Raw genomic sequence first — 12746 nt, forward strand, 5'->3', positions numbered from 1 at the left:
GGCCAATTGGGGATTGAACCACTGGATGGAAGACCTCTCTCTCTCTTTCTCTCTCTCTCTTCCTCTCCCTCTCCTCTCTCTGTGTAACTCTGACTTTCAAATACATGAATAAATCTTAAAAAAAAAAAAAAAAGAAAATATTTGTGGAGACAGGTGTTTGCCCCAGACATTAAGATACCGGTGAATATGCCCGCCTCCCATACTGGGGTACGTGGATTTGATTCCTGGCTCTGGCTCCAAACTCCAGCTTCCTGCTAATGCAGCAGAGGGAAGCAATGGCTCAAACAGCTGGGTTTCTATTACTCACATGGGAGACGTGGACTGAATTCCCAGCTCTGAGTTTCAGCCCAGCCTAGTCCTGGCCATTGTAGGCATTTGGGGAGTGAACCAGCACATAGGCAGTGGAGGATGGCCCAAGTGTTTGGGCCCTGCACCTGCAAGGGAGACCAGGAGAAGCACCTGGCTCCTGGCTTCAGATCAGCGAGATGCGCCGTCCACAGCGGCCATTGGAGGGTGAACCAATGGCAAAAAGGAAGACCTTTCTCTCTGTCTCTCTCTCTCACTATCCACTCTGCCTGTCAAAAATAAAAAAAATAAAATAAAATAAAGAACAGATTAAAACATTAATAAATAGAAAGAAAATATTTATGATCTTGGGTTAGAAGAAAATTTCTTAGGTATGACATCTTCCCCTAAAATTGATAAAACTGGACTTTATAAAACTTCACTCTTTAAATAACACTATTAAATAATACAAGACTAGGTATAGAGTGGGAGAGAATATTTCCAAGTCATAAATGTAACAAAAGGCTTGTATCTAGAATATGTGAAGAGTGCTCGCGTCAGCAGCACATATACTAGAATATGTGAAGAACTCTCAAAACTCATTAATAAGGAAACAAATAACCCAAATTTAAAACAGGAAGAGGCAAAAGACTTGCACAGCCCATCCACTAAAGAAGATTCATGGAAGGAAAATGAGCGTGTTGAAAGATAAGACACACCACCAGTCAATAGGAAAATATAAACCAAAATCACTATGAGGTCCTATCGCACATCCCAGCAAGATGGCTGAAATTAAGCAGACAGACAGTAACTCGTGTCAGTCAGGACGTGGTTGTCCAAGGGCTCTCACACACTGCTGGTGCAATGCAAAACAGTATGGCTTTTTTGGAAAACAGTTAGCTGGATTCTTACAAAGGTGAACATACAACTATCCTATTATCCCAGCCATTTCACTGCTATTTATCTTTAATTAACTAATTCATGTGAAAGGCCTAGTGATGGAAAGAAAGATCTTCCATCTGGGTACAATGCCTAAAACACCCAGGGCTGGGCCAGCCCAAACTCAGGAGCCAGGAACTCCATCTGGGCGTCCTACAAGGGTATCAGGGACCCAAGTACTTGGGCCATAAACCACTGCCTTCCAGGTGCACAGGCAGGAAGTCGGATAGGAAGTGGAGTAGCCAGGGCTGGAACCAGCACTCCTGTATGGGAGGAGTGCATCCCAAGAGACAGCTTAATCCACTGTACCACAGTGTTCTCCCCAGGTATTTATTCAAGAGAAAAGATAGCATTCATCCACAGAGAAACTTGTGCACAAGGATCATAGCAACTTAATCTGCAGTAGTCAAAAACTAGAAACAACCAAGTGTCCTTCACTAGGTCAATGGATAAACAAATTGTGGTGCATCTCTGCAAGTAATAACAAAACTACCGATATCTGTAACAAAGATGAATAATTACACTGAGTCAAGCAGCCAGTGGAAAAAGGACAGACCCTCTGATTCCTTTTTCCTAAAATTCTAAAATAATGCAAACTAATCTACAGTGACAAACAGCCCATCAGTGGTTGCCTGGGAAACGGAAGAGGAGGTAAGGTGGGGCTCCAGATAGGCACTGCTAAGAGGTAGAGGAAACTCAGCAAGGTGAGAGAGTTCTTTATCCTGACTGTGGTGGTAGTGGTCCCATAGGGGTATGGATGGCAAAACTCACCAAATATGTACCCTTATGTCACCTGTACCTCCACACAGCTGTTCACAAAGCCGTAATCTCAAGAACGAGAATGAAAACCTAAAGAGCCCTGCCGCTCTGGTATCACTTCTCAAATAGCAAGTGTCTGATCAGTGCAAAGTGGGCAGCCAGGCCTGTGGGCTGCGGTCAGGATCAGAGTGGGGGAACGAGGAGGAGAAACCAATGGCTGACATGGGCCATGAATGCAGATGTAAACACCTGCCGAATCTGCCTGGGGTTGGGAGGAGGAGGGGCAGGAGGCCCTTCAGGAGTGGGAAGCCCGGCACGGTGTGTGGTGCATGGGCCAGAAAAGCAGGCATGCAGTGAACACACAGCCATTGTGTGTGAAGATGGCTAGCATGTGCCAGGCACTGGGCTGGGGCGCTGCACACCTCTACACCCCAGGCACACTCCTTCGAGGACACACTTCCCTATCCCCATTTCACAGGTTTGGAACTCAAGCTTAGGAACTCAAAACGAGGGGTAGCCCAACCAGAGTCTGTGCACTCTCTGCCGGCTGTGCCACGCTGCTTCCAATGAAGGCAGGCAAAACTCCACATCAAATTATGTAATAAGTTCAAAAATATAGTGTGTTTATATAGAAATGTCTTTCTTCCCAGTTTATACTACTAAATGTGGGTGTGGGCTCTAACTTATTTTTTGCAGTTTCTGTAAGTCTCTGTGTGCCACAACCATCTGTGCTGGATCTCCTGGGGTTGGCAGGTGGGGGCTGCCGGAGACCCCGGTATTGGGGGAGGGCAAGTGTGTACGCATGTTCACACACACACAGTAGCTAGAAAGTGAACCATACATACGGCTGCGGGTATTTCCTTTTCCCTCTCAAATTCAAGCCTGGACCACCGACTGTTCGCAGCTGGGATCAGTGGCCCAGTGCAGCCAGAGCGCCATGTGGGCCCATGCAGAAGCATTTTGATCATACTCGGCTGGGGTGTACAGAAAGACACTGTGCACCAGGGACTGCACTTTTGGCATTTCTTATTTTTTTTAAGATATATTTATTTATTTGAAAGTCAAGAATTACAGAGAGAGAGGGAGAGACAGAAATCTTCCATTTGCTGGTTCACTCCCCATATGACCAGGAGCTTCATCCAGGTCTCCCACATGGGTGGCAGGGGCCCAAACACTTGGGCCATCTCCCACTGCTTTTCCCAGGCCATCAGCAGGGAGCTCGTATGGAAGTGGAGCAGCTATGACACAAACCAGCAATCATATGGGATGCCGGCGCTGCAGGTAGTGGCTTTACCACTTCTGCCATTCCTATACTCTTGCCCTGCCCAGTGTGGAGGTTCGAGTTTGTTTTATACCTGAGGAATGTGGGGCAAGGAACCAGCCCAAGGTCACACGGCTGGCACGTGGTGAGGTGCTCAGCCAGGGCCCTGGCTGCAGATCAGCTGTCTCCTTGTTACAGAATAAAATAAGCAATGGTCTACTATGCAGATCTTATGAACTGAAATTTACACAGGCCCTTCCCCGGAGGAGAATCCTCAGATTACAGACCTGTGAGCTGCAAACCTTGGGCCAGAGCACATCAGCCACGGTAACATCTCTTAGTGGCCATTAAACGGTAACAGAGAAATTTTTATAGGAGGAAATCAGTAAACAACAAGTGCACCACCCATAGTAAGGGACACTCAGGGTCACTGCCATGGGCTCAAAATGCAACTGTGCCTTTTATTGCAGGCCACTGCTGTGGGCAAGGAGAAGTCTCCTCTACATCACACAGGGACTGTGGCCCCAAATCCCCCCCTCTACTCCTCTGCACCCTTCCCGCAAGTACCTCTGCTTAAGCTACCCAGGCTCCTTGGGGGTTTCTTACTGCATACAGCATCAAGACTTTGAATCAGAAGGTCCTGGGTTCGAGTCCCAGTTCCCGTCCAGGGGCCAGAAAAGCAAAGCAACCCCCCAAAGCAAAGCTCTGAGTTCCCCAAAGGCTCCCGCAGTGGAAGCAGCAGAGGTAGGAAGCGTGTAGGGCGAGGGAAGCCCTCAGCCCCCAGGGCCTCCCGGGGCAGGCTGGGCACTCCCGCAGCACACAGACACTGAGCACAGAGGAAGACAGGATGCAGGCAGGCAGGCAGCTGCTCTGGGAGGTGCAGCAGCAGCTCTGAGAAACCAGAAACCGAGATGCAGCCCCCTAGGGCGCTCTTTAAAAGGGCCAAAGGGGCTGCAGGAAGCTGCAGAAGGGAGGGAGGTGACATTTATAAGAGGGCGGTTTGTTCTCGTTTCATAGAGGTTCCCGGAATGGCTGCCAAGTGTGAGGCAGGGCTGCAGATACAGCGTGTGCACAAACACACAAACACACACACACACTCAATTCACCCTCAGCAAGCAGAGGGGCACAGAGATGAGACGCCTGACAATTACAATGCATGGCTAAGGCGGGGGCGAGATGAACGAGGGATCTGGGCACAGGTGAGGGGGAAGCTCTGATGGCCCCACAGGGCCTGCCTGGTCACCCGCACCTGCTCCCTCTCCTCCGGCCACCACAGCTGTCAGAAGTTCACCCACCCCAGGGCCTCCAGGAAGCCCAGCCGCAGCATCCTCCGCTCTGATCTAAACCAGGTCCAGGACCAAGCATGCTTTTTTAGGAGTCTTCGCCACTCCCCAACTCTCTTTTCACTTCTGTGTTTGCCTTCTTGCTTGTTTACTTGTTTATTCTGTCGCCCAAAGTTCAGATCTTTGAATAAATTAGTCGAGAGGAAAATGAGGTCTGGGGAGCCTGGATTTCACCCCAGAAGCCATGGGTTGATCACTAAGGATTTCAAGGGGAGTCGAACAGGAGCAGGACGTTCACTCCACAAACGGTCTCTCTGGAGGAGCTGGCTAGTGGGCTGTTCCAGAACTCCACGGAGGAATGACAGGATCAAGGTCAAGGCGCTGAGGCACGGGCAGAAGGAACAGATAGAAGAGGGGCTCAGATCGCTGGACCACTGGGCGCGGGGAACACGCGAGCAAGAATTCCTGGGTTCCTGGAGTGGCATCCTGTTCATCAAGATGGCACAGGGGAAAGTGCCGAGGGGGCATCTGGACCGGCGGACTGACTCCTGGGAGGACAGGGAAGCAGGGTGAGCACACCCGAAGCGGTCTGGGTCTCCCAGTGGGTGGCAGGACTCCAAGTGCTTGAACCATCACCTGCTGCCTCCCATGTGCACTCATTGGAGCAGGAAACTGGAGTTGGAAGCAGGCACTCTTGAGACAGGATGTGGGTGTCCCAAATGATGTCTTAATGCTGTGCCATTATCTTTTAGCCTAAAATTTGGGTCCAATGAGCTGTTGTACTGCACAGTATAGAATAATACAAAAACACCCTTCTGCAAATATTTTGTAGCTTAATAAAATTTGAATTGTTAAAAAAAAAAAACAAAAAGGCAGCACTCACCACAATAAACACTCAATAGATAGTTGCTGGTTGGGAGTGAGTAGAATTTGAAGCCAAAATAACTAAAGCTTTCAAAAAAAAAAAAAAAAATCCTTCCTGTCTGTGGCCCTTGGAACCCAGAACTGAATAACAAGAGGATCGGCTTCATGCCTAGGTAAGGTTTATTTACCTAGGGACACTGAACCAGCCACTACCTGTTTTCCAGTTAGCCCTGTCAATCCCCACATTTTCCAAACAGCCCAGCAGCGGAACTACCCTGCTAAAGACCCCGGAAAACCCAGTCACCCCAGGCACAGCACAAAGGGGAGGGGTCTCCTACTGGGCCATTATCAGTCTTTAACACCTGCAGGCTAACCACTTAATCCGGAATTATCCAGTAACCTGCAGAGCCCCATCGAAAACCAACAGGTCTTGTAAACAAAGAAGGAAGGGAGGGAGAGGTGGATTAGCACCTGGAGTGCCTGGCTGCCCCGGGAGCAGGCCTGGCTGACCTGTGGGCTGGGAATACTTACAACAAACTAGGAACCAGAACTTGGGGGAAAATGGGAAGTGAAGGCCACTCTCAGCAGCAGGGCTGGCCCTGCCTTCCCGAGCTCTAGGGGGTCTCTCTGTGGAAGGGTCCAGCTCTGCCATTCACTCACTGTGTGACCCTGTACAGGCTCCCTAGTCTCACTTCCCCCACAACAATCACTGCAGAAGCGTGCGCGCGCGCACAAACACACACACACACACACACATGCACTTTCCTCTCTTTTTTCCCACCTCCAGCCTAGGCAACGAGAGGGTCTTCTGTGGAATGTGCCTGCAGAGAGAGGCTCACACAGGCGCAAAGGGAAAGCTGGAAATTCTTTGCTGTTAGTATTCTGTGGGGTCAACAATGGATTAAGGAGCCACATACTTATGGTCTTAGGAAAGGGGCCTCCATTTTGGGTCTGCAGGCAACATTATCAATGGCCCCTGTCCATTTCTGGAGCCTGGGTTGATTGATGGGGACTATGTAAACATTCAAGACCCAGGAGATCTACAGGAAATTCCAACCCAAGTGGGAACGGATTGTATGAATAATAGAATATGCGAAACTCATGCAAGGTGGCTGTCCATTTGATTAACTACTTAGAGGAATTTAGATGCAACCAGAATATATATTTTTAAAGGCATAACGGTTTTACACATGAGCAAAAATTCATGTCACTAAGAAACATGATGCCATCCATGCGTGTGCAACGTTATTTCCAATAACGCCTCTGCTGTGCTCTGGTTTACCAGCGCTCTGCAGGGAGAGGATTCTCGTGGACTCTGTAACAAGTGCTTTCACAGGGAATGAAGGGTGGTTTTCTGTAGTCCCCTATTTTACAGAGAAACGGGGCCACGGTCCTTAGCGGTCCGCAAGAGGAGAAAGTGAAAAACCCCATTTGTCTGAAGTGTCCCGGCAGAACCAGGGAAAGCCACCGTGGTAAGAGAGCTCTCAGGCTCTGCTGGAGGGAGAATCAAAGGGGTGAGATGGGAAAAGGATATAAAAAGAATAAAGGAATCAGAGAAGAACGGGCATCCATGGCGGCAGGGGGCGGGCAGGATGAAGCAGGAGCTGAACTCTGTCTGGGGCCTTTAAAAAGCAAAGATGAGCTCTCACACTCAGAGCCACTCTCTCAGCCAGAACTCACTGCTTCTGCCTCTTACTTTCTTTAGATGACTACATGTTCTAATACTGAAATGGGAGAGATTGCTAATAGAAGTAGAGAATCAAGATTCTATGATCCCTGAGTCACTAAAACATGTTTACAAAATATCTGCCCTGAAAATACGCTCTCGGGGCTGGCATTGTGGTCTAACAGGTTAAGTGGCCCACATTGCCTGCATCCCATATGAGTCCTGGTTACTCGGCTTCCTGCTAGTGCATTGGGAGAAAACAGCAGAGGATGGACCAAGTACTTGGGCCCCTGAACCCATGCGGGAGATCCAGGTGGAGCTCCTGGCTCCTGGCTTTGGCCTGACCCAGCCCTGGCTGTTGTGGCCTACTGGGGAGTGAACCAGCATACAGAAGATCTCTCTCCCTCCCTCTCTCTGTAACTCTTCCTTTTAAATAAATAAAATTAAATCTAAAAATCTTTTTAGGCCCGCGCCTTGGCTCACTTGGCTAATCCTCCGCCTGCGGCGCTGGCACTCTGAGTTCTAGTCCCAATTGGGGCACCGGGTACTAGTCCCGGTTGCTCCTCTTCCAGTCCAGCTCTCTGCTGTGGTCCAGGAGGGCAGAGGAGGATGGCTCAAGTGCTTGGGTCCCTGCACCTGCATGGGAGACCGGGAGGAAGTACCCGGCTCCTGGCTTCGGATCGGCGCAGCGCTGGCCATAGTGGTCATTAGGGGATTGAACCAACGGAAGGAAGACCTTTCTCTCTCTCTCTCTCACTGTCTAACTCTGCCTAGCAAAAAAAAAATAAATAAATAAAAATGTTTTAAAAAATACGCTCTGTAAACACAGCTTCAACTATTCCAACTCTTCGGTATCTGTTTTTCCAGGGTCAGAGGGAAATTCAAGAGAGTTAGCTGTGGCCAGGGTTGGGATGAGCCCAGCTCTTGTTGGACAGGGCAGAAATTCAAGGAGAAGGCTAACATTTCCACACACTGGACCCCTCTTCTAAACCTTGCTCACTTCTCACTCGTAATGAGGCTGCAGACAGGCCCCTGCGTGTGAGCCATGCTCTCAGTATCCGGGGAACAACTATCTCCACTTATTCTCAAGGAACACCGAGAAGATAAAGCCACTCATCATTTTAAATTATTTTCAGAAAAAAAAGAAGGAAAAGCTGCCACTAGTGAGTATCAGATGGGAACTTCTGGACTTACCACAAATATACCCTCTGGGGAAGGCCCACCTGCTGGCCCTGAGCCCTCCTGCCTCCAGCCCTGAAGCCAGCACCTAGCTTAGGTGCACCATGGGTAAGTGGCTGTCTTAGCCATGTTTCCCCTAGAAACAGGGGAGGGAGGGGGGAGGGGGAGGAGAAAAGGCTGCTTTCTGATTAAATATCCTTTAACTGCTTTCCTTGTTATTATAGTTTTTCGAGCACGATAATGTCTAAAGATTTAAAGTCTATGTGTCCAAAAATAATCATTATCTATGATGCAATTGTTTTTAAAGGCTTAATCATTGCCACCTCTCTGGAGTGTAGGGGGCTGATGGTGAGACTCACCTTATTTGTGATTAACTGCCACTAGAGGAGGGTTGAGAGGTGCCCAAATCTGTCCTTAACAGAACCAAAGTGCTGGAGAACACTCCTGCTATTCATGAATAAAATATGGAGTGGAAGCCAGAGGACTGCAATTTAAGTCTCACCTTAGCTGCACTGTTTTCAAACTTAGCACAAAGCGGCAGAACCTTCAAGGTACTCAGTGTAAAAGTACGATCGGAGGCCCCCGTGTACACCTTGCAGCGTGAAGGCAATGAAAATGCCATTATCCCCCTTCGGTGCACATCGTCCTGCACAGCTCCTCCCAAACTGCCTTGCAGTCTAGCTGCTGCTGTCAGTCATTCCTGCACCCCCGCCCACACCCACCTGTCAGGGTAGATTGCAGAGCCTCAGGTCCACTGGGATGGGGAATGGGGGGAGGCCTCAGGAGACAGATGCTTTGCTCGTGGTCAAAGCACTCCATGTCTGTCTGTTCGTGTTCTTTTTGCTACATTCCCTTTCTTTGGCTTATGAGTAGGTAAATAAAGGATTGTAGCGCGACACTCAAACCAGGCTCCTGAAACACACCGGAAGGGAAGGCACGACCCCCCCTCCCACCTCGCAGTCCACACATGCCAGGGACCTTATCAGTTGGCCTGACAGCCATCAGGGACAGTCCTTGCTGGAACTGCCAAATGAGAAACCTAGCGGCCACTGCAGACAGAAAATGTTCTGAGTGAGACTCTATGCCAAGGCCCAAGCCCCTGCATCAAGGCCTGGGCGGCGTGGACCGCACCGAGGCTGGCAGCTTACCCAGGGAAGCAGACCACCGACCCAGAGCAGGTCCAGGTGGACAGAGGCCAGGGCCAAGCAGGGGCTGCCACGGCGGCTCGTTTCGTCACATAAACACACTCCAGACTCTTAGACCAAGATTCCAGGCCCGTCCCCAGAACTCCCAGGCAAGGATTTTATTACTGAAGTCATCAAAAGCATCAGTTTCAGGCCAGCCTGCCTGGAGGTTAGCAGCAGAGGGGAGCCTGGGAGTCTGGGCCCTGGGCGAGCCCTTTGTCCAGGAAATCCCACCCCTCGGGCCGGGCCTTTCATTTCATTTCAATTTTAAGTCCCCAAATCAAAAAGTGCCCCCGTAAAAGAACTGCAGAATAAACAAACAGGTCTAGTGCTTTTCCTATCCAGTTGCAAAACTTCCTCCTTTTTTGTTTTCTTTTCTTTTCTGTTTTTACAAAGAGTATCTCACATGTACTCTATATTCAAACATCTCATCCCGCATCTCTGGGAGTCTCCACAGAAGCTGGGAGGAGCGAACCAATGCAATCTGAATAATAATGAAGTGGCTCAACCATTTAATTAGGGAAGGTAGCCCTTGAGACACTAAAGAAAATGGTGAACGCCTTTCTCCAGCACAATGTGGCCAGGTGCTCCACCGGGGGACCAATTACCCAAGTGCAGAGAGAGGTGCACAGGTGCACACACCAGTTTAAGCAAATGGGGAACTGGCACAAATCCTCCCAGGAGAGAAGACACCGTGAAACTCAGGGACTTGGATGCACAAGGCTCGGTTAACTTCATTCCCTGTCGGTGGGAAGTCGTGCTGATCATATGTAGGATAATGAACACTAGCCTCAGGAGAAACCATTGCATAGGGAACTTAAAATAAGTGCAGTGAATTCTCAACAAAAGTTCTTAAAAATCACGCCGCAAAGATACTTCCGCCGGGGATGGGATTTCTTCCTTGTGAAACATCACAGAAGTTAGCTCCTTCTCCAAGATGCACAAGCCTTTGGCAGAGAAGACTGCTAGCCTAACAGCCCCGTGCTACCGCCCGCTCCAAGTGACCTTACAAATTAACAGACTTTTTGCTCGCTTTTGAGGAAAATCAGAAAGTTCAATCTTTTCTGAAATCCTAAAACGCTCTCAACTTTCTTAGGCCTTAAGAAAAAAATGCAGGAAGCCCTCATAGGTTGAACGACGGCTAAAACCCGCTTTTTGAACAGGAAACAGGAGTTTGCATAGTGGCAAATAATTCCCCGCCCTGCGCTCGCTCCCGGACAGGCACTGCCATGCCCAGGTGGTGACACCGAGCGCCGATAAGGTGTCCCAACAACCGGGTTTGCCTGGCTCCAGGGGCACCCGCGGCCACGCAGCGACTCCCTTAGCTCCTGGGGGCGCGCTTCGCCCCTCCACCGCCCCGCGGGTCCTCCCACGCCGCAGACCGGGGCAGCCCAGGACCCCTCCCGCGGCGACGCGGGGCGAGACTGACACCCGCAGCTGCCCCCGACCCTGCCAGTCACGCTGCCGCCGGCCGCCTTTTTTTAGCCACGACATCTGACCCCTGCTTAAACAGCAGCGTCCAGCGAGCGCTCCCAGCGCGCGCCGGCAGTCGCCTGCTCTCCACGGCCCCCCAGACCCCGCCGAGAGCTCAGGGGAGGGGGAGAGGCACTGGCCCTTGTGCAAGGGGCCGGAGAGCGCGCGTTCCTCCTCGCTAGACGCTTCCCCCTTCTCCCTCGCCACCGATGCCGGTCCCCCAACGCCGCCAGCACCGCCCCCCACACCACCAACCTTAGAGCTGCATGCAGGTCGCTCCTCCAGCGCCCCCCCCACCCCCCACCCAACTCCGCTCCCTGGATCCCCCCAAGTCGGCGGCCCGCGCACCCGGCTGGGACAGGGGCGGGAAGGGGCGCGAGCTGGGGACGCGCGGGGCCGGGGGCTCACCTCCCTCCTCCGTCCCGCTGTCCGGGTCGGCGTCCGAGGAGTCGGGCCCGTCCCCGTAGTCCGCTAGCCCCACCAGCTCATCCTCCTCCTCGTCGTCGTCGTCCCCGTCCTGCGGCTGAGACTTCCCCAGCACCTGGCTCATCGCGCCCACCGGCCGGCCGGCCCGGGGGCGGGCGGCGGGGGTCCCGGAGCGGGGAGGGAGGGAGGGGGGCACCAAGCCTCCTCGCCGGCCGCCCGCCCGCAACCTATTTGTGAATGGAGGTTTTGTGCGGAGCTCGCCGGGGGCCGTGCGTCCCCCGCGGCGGGCGGCGCCCAGGTCCGGGTCCCGCGGCTCCCGGAGCGCGCGGAGCCCCCTCCCCCGCCCCGCCCGCCGGCGGAGGAGTCAGCCGGAGCGCGGCAGTTCCTCCCCGAGGAGGGAGAGGGAGACTGCGTGACCCGAGTCACCTGACACACACTGTCACACACACACACACACACACACACCCGCACGGCGCGCCGGCCGCAGGCTCCGCGCCGCGGGGCGGAAGCCCCAAGCTCCCCCCGCTCTCTCCCGAGGGGCGCGCGGCGGCCGGGCGGCCCCAGGCCCGCACAGCCAGGCGCGCGCCCGGTGCACCGGGCCCGGGACGCGGCGCCGGCACCCACCGCGGCTGCGCGCCAGGGGCCCCCACGCGCCGCAGCTGCACGTGGTCTGTGCACGGGCGGCCGAGCTGGGGGTGGGGGAGGCTGCACGCCCAGAGCCTCCGCTGCCACTCTTGCCTCTCTCGCACGCCGGCGGATCCCTACCTTGGGCGCAAGTCTCCAGCTCTGGATCCTGGGCTGGGGTTCCCGCCCCGGGTGGGTGGCCCCCCCACCCCACCCCCTGGCTCCCAGGCTCCCACCCCGGAGCGGCGTACCGAGGACACCCCGTGGATCCTGAAGCGCCCCGGGAAGAGAACTCTGAGAATGCTCGGCGGAGGTGCAGTTTCCATAGCAATCGCCTGTTAGTGCGCCTGTATGGTTCAAAGTGCTTCCCACCAAGAAAAATTCCAACACCGGGCCTACCCAGATGTGAATGTTTCTGAAGAAATCACGTGTCTCCCAGCTGCCTAGACCAAATAATTCCCGAGCCTTTATTTGGGAAAGGTCTCAGGTGTATAACACACTCAGGGCTATTCGTGGCCACCTCCTCCGGTCTCGTTGTGTAGACGGTAATCCCACATACATAAAATGTTTCCAGGCTGTGGTGGGGGCCACAATTCTCAGCTAGTACTGACAGCAATGTGGAGTGAGACTGAAACCTGCATTCCTGCTTCCCAAGCTTTTCACCACAGGACAAACTGTAACCACCCTTTCTGGGTAGAGCCAAAAATCACGTGGATGGACTTCCTTCTGTCAAATACAATAAGAGGGAAAAAAAAAAACAACCACGGCTGGCCAGCGTGGTGCTCCAGGTCCTACAGGTGCAG

General features: G+C 52.6%; 1 protein-coding gene across 1 annotated transcript in view; it reads right to left on the minus strand.

Moving 5' to 3' along the window:
* Window positions 1-11854, minus strand: part of RRAGD (Ras related GTP binding D) — a 43872-nt gene extending 32018 nt beyond the window's left edge. Inside the window, exon 1 of the mRNA XM_062186502.1 lies at window positions 11302-11854. Coding sequence (XP_062042486.1) covers window positions 11302-11443 — 142 coding nt within the window. The 5' untranslated portion in view covers window positions 11444-11854. The remainder of the gene's footprint in view (window positions 1-11301) is intronic.
* Window positions 11855-12746: the final 892 nt, after the last annotated feature.

This window comes from Lepus europaeus, chromosome 3, assembly GCF_033115175.1.
Source record: "Lepus europaeus isolate LE1 chromosome 3, mLepTim1.pri, whole genome shotgun sequence".
Taxonomy (NCBI): domain Eukaryota; kingdom Metazoa; phylum Chordata; class Mammalia; order Lagomorpha; family Leporidae; genus Lepus; species Lepus europaeus.